The sequence below is a fragment of the Salmo salar genome, chromosome 03 (assembly GCF_965601325.2).
Source record: "Salmo salar chromosome 03, fSalSal1, whole genome shotgun sequence".
In the NCBI taxonomy this organism is placed as follows: Eukaryota; Metazoa; Chordata; class Actinopteri; order Salmoniformes; family Salmonidae; genus Salmo; species Salmo salar.
Genome location: NC_138293.1, coordinates 34,907,503 through 34,929,896, shown reverse-complemented (window position 1 = coordinate 34,929,896; position 22,394 = coordinate 34,907,503). Strand labels below are relative to the sequence as shown.

At 39.5% G+C, this 22,394-nt stretch overlaps 1 protein-coding gene across 1 annotated transcript; it reads right to left on the bottom strand.

Annotated features, from left to right (window-relative positions):
- Nucleotides 1-10,099: 10,099 nt before the first annotated feature.
- On the bottom strand, nt 10,100-21,994 carry ccdc13 (coiled-coil domain containing 13). The gene is made up of 16 exons (XM_014191242.3): nt 21,853-21,994; nt 20,210-20,427; nt 19,707-19,855; nt 19,358-19,500; nt 18,998-19,084; nt 18,673-18,786; nt 18,483-18,587; nt 18,168-18,338; nt 17,843-18,019; nt 14,798-15,004; nt 14,470-14,567; nt 14,204-14,266; nt 13,935-14,081; nt 13,272-13,426; nt 13,049-13,142; nt 10,100-12,643 (listed from the first exon to the last, which is right to left on the bottom strand). The coding sequence occupies exons 2-16, from the start codon at nt 20,389-20,391 to the stop codon at nt 12,475-12,477; spliced, it is 2,061 nt and encodes a 686-aa protein (XP_014046717.2). The 5' UTR covers nt 20,392-20,427; nt 21,853-21,994; the 3' UTR covers nt 10,100-12,474.
- Nucleotides 21,995-22,394: the final 400 nt, after the last annotated feature.

Sequence of the window (22,394 nt, the reverse complement as noted above, 5' to 3'; positions counted from 1 at the left end):
AATTTTTTTCATTTCAATTCACCAATTTGGACTATTTTTATGTGTCCATTAGATGAAATCCAAATAAAAATCAATTTCAATTACAGGTTGTAATGCAACAAAATAGGAAAAACACCAGGGGGGAATACTTTTGCAAGGCACTGTAATACTCCTGAGTCTTTATTTGTCTGGCTAAGGAGTCATTTACAGTACACTGAGTATACCAAACATTAGGAACACCTTCCTAATATTGAGTTGAATGTGATGCTCTTCGTTTGAAATAGGTTGCATCTGGCCACAATTAAAGATTTCATAAAGGTGTCCAACAGTTTCTTTTCTCAGCCTTTGTAATGATCCAATACCTCTCTCTGACACGCAATTAGCTTACAATGTGGTAAATAACTGCAATAAATGACTCTAACCATTTTGAGTGTTTTGTGTCCTAGGACATACCAATAAGCTGATCTTAATGATCTTCTTGTGGTTTGGGAATCTCAAATGGCTGCCCAACATCACTGCCGTGTTAGCTCTGACACCAATGATTCTCCATGCTGCACCAATACCTCTGGACAGCCTCTGGACACCTGGAACACAAAACAAAGAGGTTTACAGACGTCCTCCAGCTATTAGTTAACATTTACTGTAGAAAAGCTAATCTCCCAAGCATAAATACATTAAAGTACACACACTAAAGGGTACAAAAAATATGTTTTGAGCTAAAGTTATTATTATTATTTTTTTACACATCTTCAAACTTTAAGGAGTAGGGCATTCAAGTTGGTCAGATGGGAACCCATGATGTCATCGGCCTCCCCTCTTGCTTAAGGAACAATAGAGGAGCAATAGAAAACAATAAAGGAAAGGCCCACCTCCCACTTGTGTTATGTCATGACTTACCTGGACCACCTATTGAGATGTGGCTTTTGTTAAAGAGCCACTGAACACCCCAATTGGCATGAGTTTTTCTGTTGCTCATTCCAAAAACGAGATTTCAGTCATGGAGGTGTGTTTCCTGACCGATTCCGTGTATGGTTAATTATGTTTGTCCCCGATGAGACACTGTAGATGCGGAAGCCAATTTCACTTCCTCAAAATAACCAGAATGAATCTAAGATAACTCAAGAAATCTGTAATACATTTCTACGTTTTTGCCGAGGGTGTTTTAGTTGCGCAATTTTACATGTAACTAAGGTGTTTGGTGCAGTATTTTTTAAGTTGAAAGATGTGACACGTGTTGTCTTATGTAAAGAAAGTCAGAGCTACTGGGCAGGTCTGTCTCACTGTCTATGCTATTGGATACAGAGCAATCACTGCAGCTGTTCACCCCATGTTAGAGGTCAAATAGACATTGTAAAATCAAAACCCAACCTTCATTTACCTATTGTGATGCACGGATGTTCCAAACTCCATTTTAGACATGACTGACTTTATGACCAAAATGATCTTATTTACACTTTGTAGTCACTTTTGACAATAGAATAACTGCTTCTGACTCGAATCGATGCCACATAGGCCATTTTCAAGATATATGAAATAACAGTCTAAAAATCACTTCAGGGCAAATAAATCTGATTTGACCATTCAGATACGTCACATGGACAGGAATCAGATTTCTATTCTGGCTTCAAACCCCCTACGAAGGTGGTTTGAAATGTGGCTTGAAATATCCGATTCCATGTGCTTTTTGGGTGTTCAGATTGCAGGAAAAATTTCAAATTAGAATCGAATATGCAAAAAAATAGGATTTGAGTCATTTCAAACTGAAATGTGAAAAAGGCTTTCGATGGGAGAATAATTGGATTAAAATAACCTAAACGACACCAGCAAATTGGTTGAAGGGTCATTACTGGTGATTTTCTTTGTGGGACGGGTCAAAAACCTGCATCACTACTCTAATTCAGTGAAATCTTCCCAACCCCATAACCCATTGTGTTCAATTCTGAAAACTGAAATAGATTTAATCAGATGAAACATGTAAAAGCATTACAGACACGAAACACTAGTCTATCTGCTATTGTGGGGCTGTTATAGGTGGATAAGAAAAAGCACAATGACAGCATGTCTGCCTGCTTCTCTCCCATCACCTGCTCCTAACACTTCCTGATAATAATTATATCTGCCGCTTGTCTACCTCACTTAAACTCAGACTGCATGTCTCACAAAGGCTACACACTGGACATATACGAACATTTCACAATGATTAGTAGGCATACTGTAGCACAGCTGATTCGATGTGTTGTTCCCAGTAACGCCAGCATGTTGAAGACTCCTTCCATTAAATCAAATCAAATCACATTTTATTTGTCACATGCTTTGTAAACAACAGGTGTAGACTAACAGTGAAATGCTTACTTATGGGTCATTTTCCAACAATGCAGAGTTAAAGATAAATATAAAATTCAAATAGAAATACTGACACGAGGAATAAATACACAGTGAATAACAAATAACAATCACTCTTTAATGAACCATGTGTTTAATGAGTCCGAAACCATTCCATTGATTCCGTTCCAGCCATTACTATGACCCCGTCCTCCCAATTAAGGTGCCACTAACCTCCTGTTGTGTGTGTGTGTGTGTGTAGCGTCAGTTTGCATGTGTAAACACGTCATCTGTGTGTGGGCTTATAGTGCATGTGTGTGTGTGTGTGTGTGTGTGTGTGTGTGTGTGTGTGTGTGTGTGTGTGTGTGCGTGCGTGCGTGTGTGCGTGCCTGTGTGTGCATGTTGGGGTGTCAATGTAAGTATGAGTGAATGTGTGGGTAGAGTCCAGTGTGTGCAAATAAGGGTCAATGGAGGTAGTCCGGGTAACCATTTGATTAACTATTTAGCAGTCTTGTTTAGCAGTCTTATGCTTGGGGGTAGAAGCTGTTCAGGTTCCTGTGGTTTATTTGTATCAGCAAGTTAGGTTCCGCATGCTACGGGGAGAGACTTGGGAAACCTATAGAATATAATAAAATGTAACTTCATTAGTCACAGCTGTGATAATCAGAAACCTTTTTTTTTAAGGTTAGAAATGGAACCTTTAGGATGCTATCAAGAACCCTTTTCCTAAGGTCCTATGAAGAACCATTAATAAAATGTTCTATATAGCACCAAAATAGGGTGGTTAGAATCCTTTTTAGGGCTTCTGTATATAGTACCCTATTTAACGGTTCTTTATAGAACCATTATGAAGAATGGTTCTATAAAGAACCTTTCTCAATCTCAAAGGTTCTAGAAATAACTTTTGAAGATCCATAAAGGGTCATATTTTCTGCTTAGCCATATCAAACAGTATTGTTAAAATCCTATAGGCTATATTATTGTGTTAATTGACAAGTTGAATCAGGTGTGCTAGATCTGGAACTGCAGAAGGTCCCCGAGGAGAGATTTGAGAACCACTGATTTAGACATCAGTTCTTAAATGACACAAGGCCATATATGTATTTCTCAAGACACTGACACTGGCCATAGTCATATTTAACATGTAATGGCATAACACAACAGATTACATTAACTGGAATGACATTCTCACGCACTGTTGAACAAATAGAGCTGTGCGCAAACCACACCCAAAATATGCTAATGAGACACCATCCCTAATTCTTCATTATCACTAAAACAGCTTTGAGTCATTATTGATCCACATAGAACCGTTCACCCTTCCCAAAGAATACTGGAGGAACCCTATTTTCTTAGTGTGTAGGATGCCTGATAGAGCTTAAGAAGCCAAAATAACCAAAGAAAATATCAAGAGAAACATGCAAAAACTAAAAAAAGACCTCTAGCCTATATTCTTAAAATACAAATGAAAATAACTTTAGACCTTGTCAACCACTTTGAAACAAAGGTTGATGACATCCACCCCTCATTCCCTCAGCCTACTGAGTCCACAGGTCCCACTCACACAGAGCTACTCTACGACTTGACCTTTTTCTCCCCTCTCTGTCCAGGTGAAATCCTGCTACTAGTGATGTCCAGCCACCCGACAACCTGTCCACTCGACCCCAACCCCTCTATCCTTCTCCAGACTACCTCTGTAGACCTCCCATTCATCACTTCCCTCATCAACTCATCACTGACCCGCTGACTTCTATATGGCCAGAGTTGCTCCACTCCTCAAGAAACCAACACTTGACCACTCTGAAAACTACAGAGCTGTATCCCTTCTTTCTTTTCTTTCCAAAATTCTTGAGCATGCTCTGGATCAGATATTCCTAAACTGGGGTACGCCAAATAAAAATGTTATTCCGAATTTTTTTAAATATATTTTTTTCTTTTTTTCTTCACATTTTCAAACAGTACATTTATATTTTCCAACGGGGTTATACATTTGGGTGAAGTTTTCTTCTTGCCTGAATAGCCTCGTTTCACTGCCAAAAATAAAATTAAACCATCTAGTGTTCAGCGAAATAACAACACAATGTCAAATACAGGTATCTGAGTCAAAGAATTAACATCCAATCACTAAAGCTTCTTCAGGATTGGTGGGTCCCCTGCGGGACGGTTGAGCTAATGTAGGCTAATGCAATTTGCATGCGGTTGTAAGAAACAAGAACATTTCCCAGGACATAGACATATCTGATTTTGGCAGAAAGCTTAAATTCTTGTTAATCTAACTGCACTGTCCAATTTACAGTAGCTATTACAGTGAAAGAGTACCATGCTGTTGTTTGAAGAGAGTGCACAGTTTTGAACATGAAAAGTTATTAAAAAACAAATTAGGCACATTTGGGCAGTCTTGATACAACATTTTGAACAGAAATGCAATGGTTCATTGGATCAGATTAAAACTTTGCACATACACTGCTGCCATCCAATATCTAAATTGCACCTGGGCTGGAATAATACATTATGGCCTTTCTCTATTGCATTTCAAAGATGATGGTACAAAAAAAAATACAAAAAATGGTTGGTTTTTCCTTTGTATTATCTTTTACCAGATCTAATGTGTTATATTCTCCTACATTCCTTTCACATTTCCACAAACTTCAAAGTGTTTCCTTTCAAATGGTACCAAGAAATGCATATCCTTGCTTCAGGGCCTGAGCTACAGGCAGTTAGATTTGGGTATGTTATTTTTGGTGAAAATTTTAAAAAAGAGGTTAACCGTTACGCTCTCGCGGGAAACCTTCACTCTTGCGCAGACATTTAGAAATGAAACATGACAATTACAAAAATAAGCCACAGAGTTTTTTGAGTAGTAAGACATGTATAAAAGCAACAGATACCATTAATAAGAAGGGACTAGAAGCGTCTTATATGGTATGCTACCGAGTGGCTTGAACAGGCAAGCCCCATACTATTGTGGAGGACTTAATTTTTCCTCCTGCCGCGGATATGGCTGACAATGCTGGGGGAAAAGGCCCAAAAAACTATATAGACAATGCCTGCATCTAACAACACTGTTTCACGACGCATCAGTGACATGGCAGGAGATGTTTTGAAACAATTACTGCTTCGCATACAAGCCAGTGAATTATATGCGTTACAGCTGGATGAATCAACAGACGAGGCGGGCCTGGCACAGCTCCTGGTATATGGCTGTTACGTTTATAGGGGGTCAATTAAGGAAGACATCCTCTTCTGCAAGCCACTGGAAACCAGGACAACATGAGAGGATATGTTTACAGTACTGGATAGCTTTGTGACATCAAATGGACTTTGGTGGTCAAGATGTGTTGGTATCTGTACTGATGGCGCAAAAGCCATGACAGGGAAACACAGTGGAGTGGAAACACACGTGCAAGCAGTTGCTCACGATGCCACTTGGGTACACTGCAGCATCCACCGAGAGGCTCTTGCTGCCAAGGGAATGCCTGACTGCTTGAAAGACATTTTGAACACTACAGTGAAAATGGTTCACTTTGTTAAAGCGAGGTCCCTGAACTCTCGTGTATTTTCTGCATTATGCAATAATATGGGCAGCGACCATGTAACGCTTTTACAACATACAGAAGTGCGCTGGTAATCACGGGGCAAAGTATTGACACATTTTTTTTAAATTGAGAGACAAGCTTAAAAGTTTAATTTACTGACCATGTTTTTCACTAGTCTGACTGCTCACATGATGACGAGTTTCTCACACAACTGGCCTATCTGGGTGATGTTTTTTGTCACCTGAATGATCTGAATCTAGGATTACAGGAACTCTCCGCAACTATATTCAATGTGCAGGACAAAATTGAGGCTATGATTAAGAAGTTGGAGCTCTTTTCTGTCTGTGTCAACAAGGACAACACACTGGGGTTTTTTGTGTGCAAATGAACTCAAGCTTACAGACAATGTCAAATGTGATATAGCAAAGCACCTGAGTGAGTTGGGTGCGCAATTACGCAGATACATTCCCGAAACGGATGACAGAAACAACTGGATTCGTTATCCCTTTCATGCCATGTCTCCAGTCCACTTATCGATATCTGAACAAGAGAGCCTCATCGAAATTGCAACAAGCAGTTCTGTGAAAATTGAATTTAATCAGAAGCCACTACCAGATTTCTGGATAGGGCTGCGCTCAGAGCTTCTTGCCTTGGCAAATCGCGCTGTTAAGACACTGATGCCCTTTGCAACAACGTACCTATGTGAGAGTGGATTCTCGGCCCTCACTAGCATGAAAACTAAATACAGGCACAGACTGTGTGTGTAAAATGATTTAAGACTGAGACTCTCTCTAATACAACCCAACATTGCAGAGTTATGTGCCTCCTTTCAAGCACACACTTTTCATTAACCTGTGGTGAGTTATTCACCATTTTTGATATACAAATAAGGTTTTATATGTAAGATAGCTAAATAAAGAGCAAAATTGTTGATTATTATTATATTATTATTTGTGCCCTGGTCGTATAAGAGCTCTTTGTCACTTCCCACGAGCCGGGTTGTGACAAAAATTCACACTCATTCTTATGTTTAATAAATGTATCGTATAGTGTGTGTGTGTGGCAGGCTTACAATGATGGCAAAAAACAACATTTGAGAGTGCGCTGACCCTGGTGCTAGAGGGGGTACGCATCTGGAGGTTGAATGTATGAAGGGGTTCGGGGCTATAAAAAGTTTGGGAACCACTGCTTTGGGTAATATCTTCTGCTAAATGACTCAAATCTAAACGTAAAAGAGAGTATTCCCTCAATGCTACTCTTCCTGTCATAAACAATACCCCCTGTATCTGTTTTACCATGGCACCGTGATATAACACAACACCGATCATATCCGCCAGACATCTGTCGGTGTGGTGCCATGGAGCGGTGTGCGGAGGAGTTGAGCGAAAACGGTCGTTAGGCCTGATTCCCATCTACCCAGCTTAACTTGATAAGAGATGACTCTTGGCTGCTTTCAGACATCAACTGGGGTAAAAAGGACTTCTGCGTCAGTGGCTATGGCAATTCCTGTGTCAGACATAAAGAAGTCAGTGATTCAGACTTCCAGGCAGCTTGATCATCCTTAAATCATCAGCCATGAAAAGTACATGCCACTTTGACATGAGTGAGATTATTGGTAATAACGTGTGTGGAGTCTGCTCAGTGAAAGGTGAAATAGGTTAAATTTTCCATAAAGATTACTATGATAGTAGCTTCTGTCACAGGCTACTATGATAGAGTTGGTTTTTAGCTGACAAGGTGTGTGCCCAATGACAATTTGACCAAATTGGTAAATCACACAAAATGTTGTGCTTCCATTCATTTTCAGAATAAATATGTTTATTTGTAGGCTGGCAGGTTTGCCATTAGGTGAATGCTGAGAAAACATCTAATCTTTGATTATTTTTGAGAAATGTGTTCTTCCTGGAAATTAAAGCAGTGCATGTACATGTCAAAAGATTAGTCTGGAACACAAAGCCCACTGGGCACACACTGGTGGAATCAATGTTGTTTCCACGTAATTTCAATGCAATTACATTGAACCAACGTGGAATAGTTGCTGAATTGCCATCTTGCCCAGTGGGAGGTTATGAATAAAAAGTGACAACGGAAGGGATAATTGTTTTGTATAGAAAATAAAGCTGCACAAATTAATATATTTTGTCTGTAGTGAAATCAGATAAAATGTTAATTAAATGATAATTCATTGTCAACCTCATTTCATCAGGGGTCGAAAATGGAAACAGAATTGACCATACTGCCATCTAGTGACATGCACCGAATGTAAATTGGGACCCTTCACATTGTCAGCTAACCCATCTATACATTTTAAATTGAAGGGGCACTATAACCACACAAATTAAATTGGTACAGCATTCTCACTCACGGGTGCAACAAATATATTGTCTTACAAGGCACACCTTAAAATATATTAATGAGCCAGAATCAACAATACCATGCACCCACTAGTGGTCAAAAGGGTTTTGCCACTCCAAAGATAAGGTACAGTACTGTATTCTGTGGGGTGGAATTGCAGCACCATTCGAAATACAACAATTTCCCCACAATGCACCATAATTTACAGCATGCTGCAGTAAAACGTTAGTTATTTTCGCTGTTGATAATACCTAACATTACCGTATAAATTCGTTTTCTGTTACAGTGTAGCCTACACCTTTGTTGTAAAACCACGGCCTTGGCTTGCTTTCCTCCCTACTTACTGTAAATGAACAGATTAGGAGTCAGCTGAAGCAGTGTGTTTGAGAAAGTTGCTACAGTGGGAATGAATGGACTCATAGAGGGGCACACATACTGTCCGTTCGTTTTCAGGGCCTAGAGAAATGTTCACACACACACATACACAGTATCCCTCAAATACTGACGGCTAACTTTAACCTCTGCGTTCACAGCTTGGGTTGTTGACTTTAGTTTCTGGATGCAGTCAATGGTCTGGAGGTAGCACTGGTCCAGAACGAGGGGGAATACCTCTGAGGAGAAGGATGGAGAAAGGAGTCATTGAAACCTGGAATGACAAATAGGTCAGCCTGTTTATGTACTGCTGTGTTTACACAAGTTTGTGTTTGGCTTGGTGGGTTATTGGGTATTTTGGAATAAATCTACACCTTTCTGCGTAATCCAACTTTCATACAACAATATAAAAACTGTTTGGTTTAAATGTAATTTATTTGAAAGTGATGACACCCCTTTAATTTCTAAAGTCATCAGGAATAGGCATATTAATACTAAGGCTACACGGGGGTTTGTTTATTCCTTGGTGACACAGGAGTGACTGACAGCTCATTTAAGTTGCATATGAATACAATTTAATATTATATATAATTGTATTCCTTAGCAGCTTATATGAGCTGTCAGTCACTAACTGAAGTGAGCAATAACTTTAGAGGAAATTATGGTTTAATTTGTGCAGATTGACTTCAAAAGGGATTCCAATCATGATCATGCATGTTTGGTACAGCCCAAGTGTCAAATGTAAATTGGTTATTGAGGAATAGTCAGAATGCTCACATCATCCACTGAGTAGTAGCATCGTTTGAGGATGTTTCTGTATTGTTGTGATGCATTTATTGGATATAACAACTATTTGCTCTATCAACAAAAGCTGTGAAGTTTATTTTATACAAAACCAGCACCGTTGCAGTGAGAGCCAAAAGTAGCAAGTAAAGACGTTTGCTGTCTTACCTAGTCAAAGTCACAGCTAACTAAAACTCTGGTAGTAGAACACTACATAGAGAGAGTGCCTCACCTTCAATCCTAGGAGGTGTGCATTGCAACACAAGCAGTTTTTTGTTTCTCGCAGTATAAAGGCTTTCTTCATCACGTCCCAAAGTCTGATATTTTTGTCTTGTGGCACTTTTTCTCTCTTTCGCTCAGTCCAGCCGGGACCCGCCAATCTCCCACAGGGTTCTGGGAGAAATAGTGTGGTATTTCAAGCAGCACACTAACTCAGCCATGGGTTTAAATTAAGCGTGATGTGGAGGGGTGGAGGGAGGGAGAGTAGAGGGGGAGCAGGGGGTTCTGCTGAAATCCTTTTGGCTAACATAGTAAGAAAATAACTCGGATGTTAGGTTAGGGGTAGGGGCCACTCCCACAAGGATACACAGTCCAGTAGACAGCTTTTTGGAATCCACTAGTGGAATGAGATGCACAGGTCATATATTATATATACAGTGAGCTCCAAAAGTATTGGGACAGTGACACATTTTTTGTTGTTTTGGCTCTGTACTCCAGCACTTAGGATTTGAAATGATACAATGACGATGAGGTTAAAGTGCAGACTGTTAGGTTTAATTTGAGGGTATTTTCATTCATATCGGGTGAACCGTTTATAGGGTGAACTTTCTCACTCATCATTATTCACGATTCATTCAGGACTATCCGTAACCAAGGCAGCATCCACATTCATGTAGAAGTGTTTAGAACTACATTCTATTATTATTTACAATAAATGTGACTCCAAAATGACACAATACATTATTGATCATTAATTTCTATTAGACACAAAATAATCTGAAACACAACCAAAACAAACAGCAAATGCAACCAACACGGTTGTAGAGTCACAAGCTTGATGTAATCATTGCGTGCTAGGAATATGGGACCAAATACTAAACTTTTGACTACTTGAATACACATGTAATTGAATTTGACCCAATACTTTTGGTTCCCTAAAATGTGGGGACTATGTACAAAAAGTGCTGTAACTTCCAACGGTTCACCCGATATGGATGAAAATACCCTCAAATTAAAGCTGAGTCTGCACTTTAACCTCATGGTATCATTTCAAATCCAAAGTGCTGGAGTACAGATCCAAAACAACAAAAAATGTGTCACTGTCCCAATAGTTTTGGAGATCACTGTATATACAGTAAGCATTGGGAACACGCTCCAAGGAACCGACAGAATAGAGTGGCAGAGTGGGGAGTTTGTGTAGCTTAAAGTCTGCATTCGTTTTCAACCACTATTCCCCCACATCTGGTTTTAAGTCAGAAGTGATTAGCCACGATAGCTTTGAATAATGTTGAACTATTGAGGGACTTTACTTTATTTACTATTTGGTTTGGGGCTGTTAAATATTTATGTGTGATACTGTAGCCTGGATACAAGTATCTCGGAGGATCCATGTTGAAATGTAAAGGTAATTTCAGATTGAGCCGACATAAAAAAATTGTCAAAGACTCCAGTCACCCAAGTCATAGACTGTTCTCTCTGCTACCGCACGGCAAGCAGTACCAGAGCGCCAAGTCTAGGATCAAAATAGCTTCTACCACCAAGCCATAAGACTGCTGAACAATTAATTAAATGGCTACCCGGACTATTTACATTGACCCCACTCTTTGTTTTTACACTGCTCCTACATGCTGTTTATTATGTATGCATAGTCACTTTACAAATTACCTCGACTAACCTGTACCCCCGCACATTGATTCGGTATCGGTACCCCTGTATATAGCCTCATTATTGTTATGTAATTTTCTTATGTTACTTTTTGATTGTATTTCATTTTTTTTACTTTAGTTTACTTACTAAATATTTTCTTAAATCTATTTCTTGAACTGCATTGTTGGTTAAGGGATTGTAAGTAAGCATTTCACGATAAGGTCTACCTACACCTGTTGTATTTGGCATATGTGGCAAATAAAATGTGATTTGATATGCAGCGTTTACCATGAATGTTAAGGAACATTGCCTTTAATTATCAATGTGTTATGAAGCAGATCTTCAGCGCTATGGATTGAATAGAGCCCAAACTAAACATTAGCATCTTAGCTGTGACGGTGAAAAAAAAGAAGTTATATTTCATTGTCACATGTTGATGACTCTATTAGTGGAAAGCAAACACACTGCGGCCCTCTATACTATATCTTACAAACACACTGCGGCCCTCTATACTATATCTTACAAACACACTGCGGCCCTATATACTATATCTTACAAACACACTGCGGCCCTCTATAATATATCTTACAAACACACTGCGGCCCTCTATGCTATATCTTGCAAACATACTGCGGCCCTCTATGCTATATCTTACAAACACACTGCGGCCCTCTATGCTATATCTTACAAACACACTGCGGCCCTCTATGCTATATCTTATTAAAAACACACTGCGGCCCTCTATGCTATATCTTACAAACACACTGCGGCCCTCTATACTATATCTTACAAACACAGGTGCTAAGACGACGACACTATTTTGATATGACAGTGACATTTAGAAAAGAAAAACACCTATGGTCCATGCATACACATCAAATAATGCAGACACATTCCATATGCGCTGACCAGTCATGCAATCAACAGTAGGAGACACTGTGTGACATGTTCATGTCAAAGTTGATAAACCTTTTGGTCCGCAGGTGCCAAGTTGGCTTTGATTGGCTTGCTCATAGTCACTACATGGGGGCAGTCAAAGCAGGTTTTTGTTTTTTCCTGGTCAACAGAGTTAGCAGGAAGCAGTCAGGAAACCAAGAACCAGTAATTACATTGTATTGCTGAAGCAGACAGGCCTGCTCCATTCCTGTCCTTCCTCAGAGTTGATATGACTGGACAAGAGGAACTTAAGGTTTTTTGGGGACATGGTTCAAGTCCAGCAGGTTCAGCAGCCAGGGCCTTTAATACAGCTAGCTAACTAATTCTACTGGTTTGTGTCTCTGTCCTGCTTGTGTTGTCGCAGCGCCTGCAGAAAGACGTGCTTGACTTGGTTCATCATGTCACTGCAGAGCTGCAGGTCCTCAGCCTTGGCCTGGAGAGTGCTCCTCAGCTCAGCCCTCAGAGCCTCGTTCTCCCCCTGCAGCACCGCCAGCCTGGGGGACAGAGGGAGAGAAACACACAACAACACGTCAACATGGTTGTGTGCTTCAGTCATTTAGGAGTTTGTAATGTATGAATACCCTCTGCATTTTTCGAGCTGTTCTCAATCTTCATAGAAAGTAAAACTCCAATGTATACATGCACAATGTATCTGACACCCCATTTTGGCTTTTACAGTACATGTACAATATTTCTAGTATGTCATACTCAGTATTCTGTGAGTTTCTAGTATGTTATATTCTCTATTCTTGTGTGTGATCTCACTGAAGACTTTCAATCTTATTAGAATTGAACATAGATTGACAGTTTGTATCTCCAGACTGTAACAGACAGAGTCCCCCACCAGGAGTTCCAGGAGAGACAGAACAGAAGACAAAAAAACATTAAGTCAGACTCACTGTGTACTTAGTTCAATGACTTGGGCCTCCCTGGAAAGGTCAGGAGGGCTTCGAGGGGATGATGATTCCCTCTGTCTCCCACTAGACGAGGCTCCTGGGATGGTAGAAAAAAAATAACAACAAAAATAAGACAGAAATAGCAGTTATGGATCAATATAAATCCCATTCTCAGTCTTGTCACTGTGTTACTGTTATAGACCAGTGTGCCTACCCTGAGACTTACCTCCAGTGCCCTTGTTGCTAGTTTTTCTGGGAGTCAATCCTTTGCCCAGATCCAGCTTTGCTTTTTCTAGCTGCTGCTCTAGGGCTACGGCCCTTCTGCGTTCTCCTTGGAATTTTTGCTCTGCCCCTAGGCACCTCTGCATCCCTTCCCCCTCCCTGTCACATCAAACACACCAGCCCAGTCTCTTACTACTATATCCCATTCATACCAAAAACAAAAACCTGCCAATTTTAAAATGCTGTGTTCTTTTTATATATCTGAAAAGTGAAGCCAGTAACAAGGCGTGTACTTTTATTTCTGCCAACCGAGGTAGTCATGATTGCGGTATTATGTTTAAAAACTGCATGATCATCATGAAAATTCCCATCAGGTACTGTAATCTGGTCATTACAAAGTAAGGAGGCTTACATTTCCATGCCGGAAAGATGTATAAACACAAAGGTTAACAGAGAGGTTGAGAGAAAACACTCATGCAATGGTTTGAAATCAGTAATAAATAAAAAAAATTACAAAAGGCACACACCCAATATTAGCAATCTAAACACCCACCCATATGATTTAGTAAAGGACAGGAAAAGAAACTAAACTAATGTAATGTACACAATACACCCGGAAATTTGTGTTGCAGAAATTAAATCCATTGGTAGTTGATGTATGTAATACCTGGATTGCTGGAGCTTGACTAGCTCTAAGAGCCTATCTCTCTCCACACAGGCAGCCTCACAAAGGGTCCGAAACTCTGTACACTCTGCCTTCAGGTACCTCACCTCCTCTGAACAGTTCTGACAACACGAAGGAGCGCCTGCATCTCTGAGATAGTGGTAAATTGTATCAGTAGGTGTAGTCCACCACAAACAGGTTTTACTGTACATCGAATAACAGTTAAAAAGATCAGATGATTTGTACCAGATGTTATGGAGGCTAAGACTTACCTGACCTCTAAACTGACCCCAGCTGCTGACTCCACTAGTTTATGTCCAAATTTAGATACTGAACTATATGAGAGATAAAAAAAAAAACATACATTTAGATAAATAATATATCAATATAGTCATTGCACAATCAATGACACTATCAACTGATAATTGAATAATTTGTAGGCAAGGTAGATGAGTGATATATTCATGAATGTACTATAATATTTGACATTTATGACACAAGATTATCTTATATTTATGACTCCCACTTGCACACATACCGGGCTGAGCTAATCCTCTTACTGCTGTCTCCCCCTGCTGTCAAAGGCCAGAAACTGCCAGTGGTAGTCTTTGGGCCTAATTGACCGCCTTCCTCTCTCTGCAACACATTTACAAAATCCATTCTGTTTAAATTCCAGTCCTGAATTCCATAGGTCAGTTGCATTTGAAAGAATGCTACCATAAAGCATCATTGCTACATTTTTCTAAATTGGAAGCGACTGGAAATAAATGGAACTAGCCCAAAGCGCTGAAGCCAAAACTCTCAGTCAATAGCAATGACATCACTAGAAGTATTTTTATCTCCTTGCAGAATCACAGTCAGTTTACCTTAAAGGACAGTTGCTGTATCTCGTCTTCCAGCTCTTTCACTTTGGCCTCCCTCTCGGAGACCATGTGTTTGAGCTGCTGGATGAGGGATGTGTGTCTCTGGGCCTCGCTGCTCAGCTGCTGCCCCAGGTTCTGCTGGCTCTCCTTGGTCTGCGCATCCTGTTGGCTCAGCCTACCCAGCACCTCCTGCAGCTGGCTCTGCTGCTTCTACGGTACTCACGACAGGACAGACAGGGGGACAGGGGCAGGAGAGGGGGCAGGGGACAGGTGAAGAGGGAGACAGGATTTGGGGGACAGGATTAAGGGGACAGGGTTAGGGGAGGACATGTCAAGGGACACTTCACTCTAGAAACTTATGTGTACTACTGTATGTATTGGTAAGTGAAGAGAAGCATCAGCATATTACTAACTAAGAGTAACTGATGCATCAAACTGATTATTCTGTGATATGTATATGTATTTGACGTTGGCAAATGCAGTAGGTCTACAGTATTATTTATTTACCTATATTTAATCATCAGGTAGTCACCATTGAGACCAGTGTCTCTTTTACAAGGGAGCCCTGTATATTTAATAAAATACATCAAAAATAAAATACAATATAAAACAAAATAAAATACAGCACAACACATATTGCACTGACAAACATACATATACACAATATACATAAAACACAGTCAACTAAAACAAACACATTCTTTATTATAAAAATCATACGTCCCCTGCCTGAACTGACCTAGGACACTAAGACATCTATTTGAAATGTATTTTGGTGATCATTCCAAACATGTGGAATAAAGAAAACTAAAGGCTGACTTACCTAACTCTGCAGACACCAAAGGAGTCTCCAGACTTAACCAACCCTGTAAACGGGTTTGATAACTTGTCATTTTAAATCTTAATAGTGAAGTTAGGTAAGTCGGAAGCTTGTGGAGCAGGGCTTTGTAAACAAAAAGAGAGTAATGATGTGATCTACGGGACTTCAAAGAGGTCCAGCCAACCTTTTAGTAAAGAATACAGTAAAGAGTAAAAAAACACTCCTGTGATAAAACGAAGGGTGCTATGAAAAAGGCAACTGCACTTTTATAAATAGAATCATCATAATCAAGAACATGTAGAAAGGTTGACTGCTTCCTGCTGACTAGTGAGAGACAAGGTCTGTTTCTGTAAAAAATGTAAAAAATAAAAATGTAAATCTAACAAGGTCCTTCTATGTTTTTCAAACGATAAATCAGTGTCAATCCAAATACCAAGTTATTTGTATGCAGGGACTCGTTCAATTATAAATCAATACGATGAGTGAAGATGTAATCCATCTGAGACAATGTTATGAGAACTTGAAAACATGGGATCCTTTGGGATTTTGGCAAATATATCTACTTCCCCAGTGTCAGATACCATAAACTTCCAGTCATTGTGCTAACACTAGTTAGCAATTGCACTAGCGCTAGTTAGCAACTCCCTTCAAACTGCACACAGAAACATAAAAATGGTGTCCACGAGTTCACCTGACTCTGGGGAAGTAGATAAAGAGAGAACGGTTCAGAATATAAGTGATCAATGAAAGAAAACCATGAAAATACATATCTCCTTTTTAGATGTAAAAATACTCTGATCGTGTATATTATTTAGGGTTAGGAAAGTATTTATGAATACTTTTTTAAAAACAGGGTTGGAGAGCCTTTACTCACAAAATATGTTGGTGAATAAAAAAATGGTGGTTTGATTCACCTTGAAATTGCCATATTTCATTGTTCAATCCATGAAATATTGGAAGGTGAAAAAAGTGTACAATAGGGGTTGAACAGTAGTCCTATAAATCTACCATAATAATCACTAATCAGAGGACTGTGATGACAATGGTACAGTTGTCGTGAACCGTGCGCCAGGGTCCAGGTTTAAACTGCTACGCATGGTGTGCGTTCCATAATTATTCAAATAGGCTACATGTCCCAAATTATTGCTTGTTATGCGTTAGCCTAATATGACCCACTATTGCTAGAGATCCTCAGGATCAACCACACGAACGTGACAAGAGGAAAGAAAGGTAAACTAACGATGTAATGGAATGATGCAAATGTAAGGATACTAACACCAAAGTGACAGTTATAAATGTATATAATAATAGTATTTGGGTATAACTGACGGTGGCTACAAATAGTTGGTGATATTTAACATGATACAAAAAGGAAAAAATACTGTGAAAATTAAAAAAATACAGTGAAAAGTCTGGGCATATAATTAAAACATTCTAGAAATCAAATAGGTAGGTTTGGCGCTATACTGTATGGCTACAGAAGCCTATAGACTGGGTCTCCAAATGTCATCCTTGCAAGTTATAAAGCCAGCATTTCATAAACTTCACTGTGGAAAAGGTGATATGTTGATATGCTTCAGTTTGCTGCCATATGACTGGTCTCCAGCGATCATAAGGATCTAAAACAATTGTCATTTATATTTACAATCGCCTTAGCCAAACGGCTTACTCATTTACCTACCTTTTATCAATTTGTAAACCACAACGCGTGGAGGATGGTGTTATTTCTATCAGAAAAAAGAAAGTAGATGTTGTTCCACTTGGAACCGACAGGTTGCGCGACCTTATTCATTGTTTCATCGCGCGTAAATGCGGTTGAATTATGAGGGAATTAAGTCAAGATCAGAATACGGCGTATCAGAAGACACACCTCCGCCACACCTTCATTTATTTGATCTCCACCACCAAACGAATAGCGGGTGAATAGCATGCTATTCTCATGTTTAAGTTCAAGGTCAGAATATGCGTAGAGCGAAAAGTGCATAAAAAGGCAATTATGTTCCATTTAGCGCTTAACTCAGGTTGAAGTTCTTCCCATGATGCCCTCAAAGTTCTAATATGATATACCAATATACAGTACATGGGTTCATACTAGTATTTGAAACTTATCTATAGAATGGAAAAGTCGCAAAAGTGCAAACCATGCCCATCTGGCACTTGAGACAGGCTCAATCAAACGCTCAAAGCAGTTCAAAGAAAACTATTTGAACCGAGGTCTGCTAACATACCAGTAAGGCATCCACCAGCTCATCATCATGCTTTCCTTTGTCCAGCAGGGTGGAGATCTGGGCCTTCAGTGATTTCACCTCAGTGCTCAGGTTTTTGTTTCTGGCCTTGGAGCCCTCCAGCTTCTTCTTCACATCATTGTGGTCCTTCATGAGGGAATCATAGTCCCCAGTCATCCTCTAACCACACATGCCAGGAGGAGAGAAGCATAACTAAGGCTGGAGTTCAATTAAACCTCAAAATCTCAAAAGAGCTACTGTGTGAATACCACAATGCAGGTTTGATTGAACTGTCAATCAATTGTCAATCAAGTCTGGCTCTTCCTACCTCCAGAGTTTCTCTCTTCTCCCTCTCCATATTGCGAATGTAGGTGAGGTTCCTGTCCTGGGGGGGTGTTTTCTGCAGGGCCCCGCTCCACAGTAGCTCCTCTTCCACGGTGACGAATGACGGCTGCTTCCTCTGAGCTGATTGGCTCAGCTGCTGCTCCAGGTCCCGAACCTGGGGACAAAAAAACAACAGAGAAACATTAAGATGGCAACATTGCAGTCAACAAATCACCTTGTATGTATTTTAACAGCTTATTGTGTGATCAATATTCTGTGCCTCGAAAGTTCTTCCAATGACAGCAGGCAGTCAGCTCACCCGAATCTGGAGAGCCAGTATCTGCTGGGAGCGACCTCTCCAGTTACCTGGGCTGGTCAGTAGCTGCTGGATGCTGACTTCCTCTCCTACCTCACTGGATAACACCTACAGTAGGAACAAAAACATGCCTGGAATAGTATGCCATAACCTTTGAAATGTTTGAACTTTTAACAAACGGCTGTATACGGACCTTCTGAGCTATTTTCAATTCCTGCTTGACAGCTTGAATCTGGTTTCGATATTCTGTCATCTTGAATTGGGCAGCAGATAGTTTTTCCTGTAGAGATTTTACCACTGGACTGTTCTATTGGTGAGAGGAACACAGTCATAGCTGTCATTGAAAAGTCACAATATTGACACAAATACAATTTGCCAGGTTTGCTTAGAATAAACATGTATAAAAGTTTTTCCTAACCTGCTACAACAACATAAGCATATGTGGCAGAGTTCCCTTGAGTATTGGCTCATATTTGTTCACGGCTTAAAAATGATGATCAGTCATTAAGACTAATTACCTCCTGGAAGTCCTGGGATGACCTCATGTCTTGTGGCTTTACATCCATTTTCTTCCCAGGAGGACTAAGCAACAAAGCAGCCTGGAGCTAGAGGATTTAGCATAATTGCAATTATTTTAATTACTTACCCATCCAGTCAAGAGCTTACATCATCAGTCTATAAAGCAATACCGCTGACAAATGGCCAATTGGGTCAAGAAGTGGAAAGTCTCGGGCATTTATGTATAAAATTGGGATTTTGTATCCAAATGTCATTGTCAATTGACAGACTGGATATGAGATGGAATTCGGGTTTGTTACAGTTGCTGATTCTTTGTTATAGCAATGTGAAATGATAAGTTCTTTAAACATCCCATTTACCTCTTTCTCAAGCTGTTTCACTCTGTTGCTAGTTTGTTTTGCTTTAACTTTTTCTCGTTCCATTTCAGAAGCACACTCTCGATTCCTCTTAGAAAGCTCAACAATCTTGGTAGCTGCCGCATCACCCGCCAAGCCAGATGTACCTTGGACAAGATAGTCATAAAATCAATAAAAAAGGACACATGCCACTTTAGACAACATTCCCAAAGTCAAATGGAGCTCTGAAAGTAAGAATAAAACAAAGACAACAACATATATCATAATTTTACTCAGAATGTAGTCAAATCCAATGCTTATCAACCCAAAAGATGATTTGTTCATTCAAGTTTTTTCATATACTGTACAATACCTGCTAAAGCCAGCCTGTCTTCCTCCCTCTTCTTCTTCAGATGTTTAATCTCAAAGTCTTTCTCGCTCACTAGTTTGAATAGTCGGCCATTTTCATCCCTCAGCTCCCTCACCTGGTCCTGCAACTGTTCATTTTCATTCTGTAACAGTCTGTGGGGATTAAAAACCCATTAAAGTCAACATTTTAATATGGAGGATGATAAATTCCCTCCAATTACAAACGACAATAACAACACAGTCATATTTAGGTTTATGAAAGTTCTCCCCTAAAGACCCACAACTTGCATATTGCTACAATTGCTATTTCAAAGCTAATGAAAGCCTTTGTCCAAAACAATTGCTCCAAACACTAATCCATTTGGGTAATAATGAGATAGGTACATATAACTAATTCATAATGCTACAATGCCTACGGTAAGCATAATGTTAGGCTGTATTGGGGGAGGAAACGTTGTCTAACTTTAATAATATAGACCTAACCTAATAATATTTCAAAGAGCTCACTTTTTACTACAATCATCCGTGTGATGAATGTCTAGCTGGGACAGGTTCAGATTGTCCTGGATCTCAGTGGCCTTCTGCTCCTTCTTCTGTTTCTCTAGTCTTTGGAGACGCTTCTCATGCTGCTCCTGCAGAGCCTGGAACTGTAGACGAAGGTTATCCTTTAGTCCATCATCTTCTTCCATGTTGTACAGAAAGGTCCAACCCAGAAATTGCAGTCCCTTGGTGTTGAAAATAAATGTTAACACTTAATTTGGCTGACAGAACAAAAAAGGGTAGTTAGCTAACTAACACTGTTATTTTGGGGGCCATTTAAATTATGTAATGCATTCTTAATGATATGTATTTACATGGTAGTTACACAGGCAGGTACAGTTGAGATAGACCTGAATTTGAAATGTCAATGTGTAAGGTTACAGTTACATGCTAATTTCCATGAAACACAAACAGGAGCTAGAACAGATCAAGGTAAAATTTGTTTTATATTGGATATCCTGTAGATATTCGGTTTTCTCTCGTCAATAGCTTTTGAATCAAGCATGCCATGACTATGAAGATGGTAGATTCTGAATCAGGGGTGGATGGAGAGAAAAATCCACAGCTTTGTTTTGGTTGAAATGTATTTTTTTATTATTATTTGTAGCTTTCAATCTTCAATAGCTCTTACACAAAGCATGCCATGACTATGACAATGATATATTCAGAATGGGGGGAGGACGGACAAAGCTCCTTTGCTTTTTTTCTCTCTAGAAATTGCATTTGTATTTATTTTTTATGTTCAATAGCTCTTACACAAAGCGTGCCATGACTAAGAAAAGTATACAGTGCATTCGGAAAGTATTCAAACCCCTTCCCCTTTTCAACATGTTACAGCCTTATTCTGAAATTGATTAAATTAACTGTTTTGCTCATCAATTTACACACAATACCCCATAATGACAAAGCGAAAACAGGTTTTTAGAGATTTTTGCAAATGTATTATAAAAAGAAAATGAAATACACATGACACATAACAATCTCTCCCTTTGTGTAAGAGCTATTGAAGATTGAAAGCTAAAAAAAAAGGAAGATAAATAAATCTACCTAAATAAAGCTTTTGATTTTTGTCCATCCTTCCCTGATTCTGAACATGTCATTTTAATAGCCATGGCACACTTTGTACACTTTGAAGATTGAAATCCGAAATCGTATTATTACAAAAATAATAATAAAGGTGTGGATATTTCTCCATCCAGCCGATTCAGAACATACCATCTTATAGCCATGGCATGCTTTGTTCAATTGTTATTGATGAGAGAAAACCTAATATTCACCGAATATCCTAAAACAAATTTTACCGCGGTCTACAACGGTTGTATAAACTGTAACTTGGTGGAGAGAGGAGGGGTGGGGTGGTTATGGTTACAAGACACTAGACCTACATCCAAACAAAATATGTTTGAGTAATTAACAACTCACTTCGTGTAAAGTATGCTTAGGCCTAGTCTCAGAGGTTTTAAACCTCACTAGCATCATATTTTAAGATAGCTCGGCGTTGGCTAAGGACGTTATTAAGGTTAGCTAACTAACGTTAGTTTAGCTAACTTAGCTAGCTAACGTTAGCTGTTATAACAGGCAGGAAATTTAAATGAATAGTTTAAACTCACCTTCGTAACAACGTTCTGTGTTGAGCTACAACATAACAATACACAGGTTGCTGAACAATTGCGATATCTGTGGTTATAAGCTTGACATGTCACAGTTCACGAAACGTGTGTAGAGCTGTTTTGGTATTGGTACACTTCCTCGTCCGATCGAACGCTAGTGTATCCATGGCAACGTGTTCCTCCTTGGAGGCACGCACCGCGCAACAGGTGGGGGGAGCATGGAGGTGGGGAGAACGCAAGCGGTGACACATGCAAGTCTACTACACCATAATGAGTAAGTGAAAACATGTTTTTAGAAATATTAACACATTTATTGAAAATGAAATACAGAAATATCTCATTTACATAAGTATTCACACCATTGAGTCAATACTTTGTAGAAGCACCTTTGACAGCCATTACAGCTGTGAGTCTTTCTTGGTAAATCTCTAAGAGCTTTCCACACCTGGATTGAGCAACATTTGCCCATTATTCTTTTCAAAGTTATTCAAGCTCTGTCAAATTAGTTGTTGATCATTGCTAGACAACCATTTGCAGGTCTT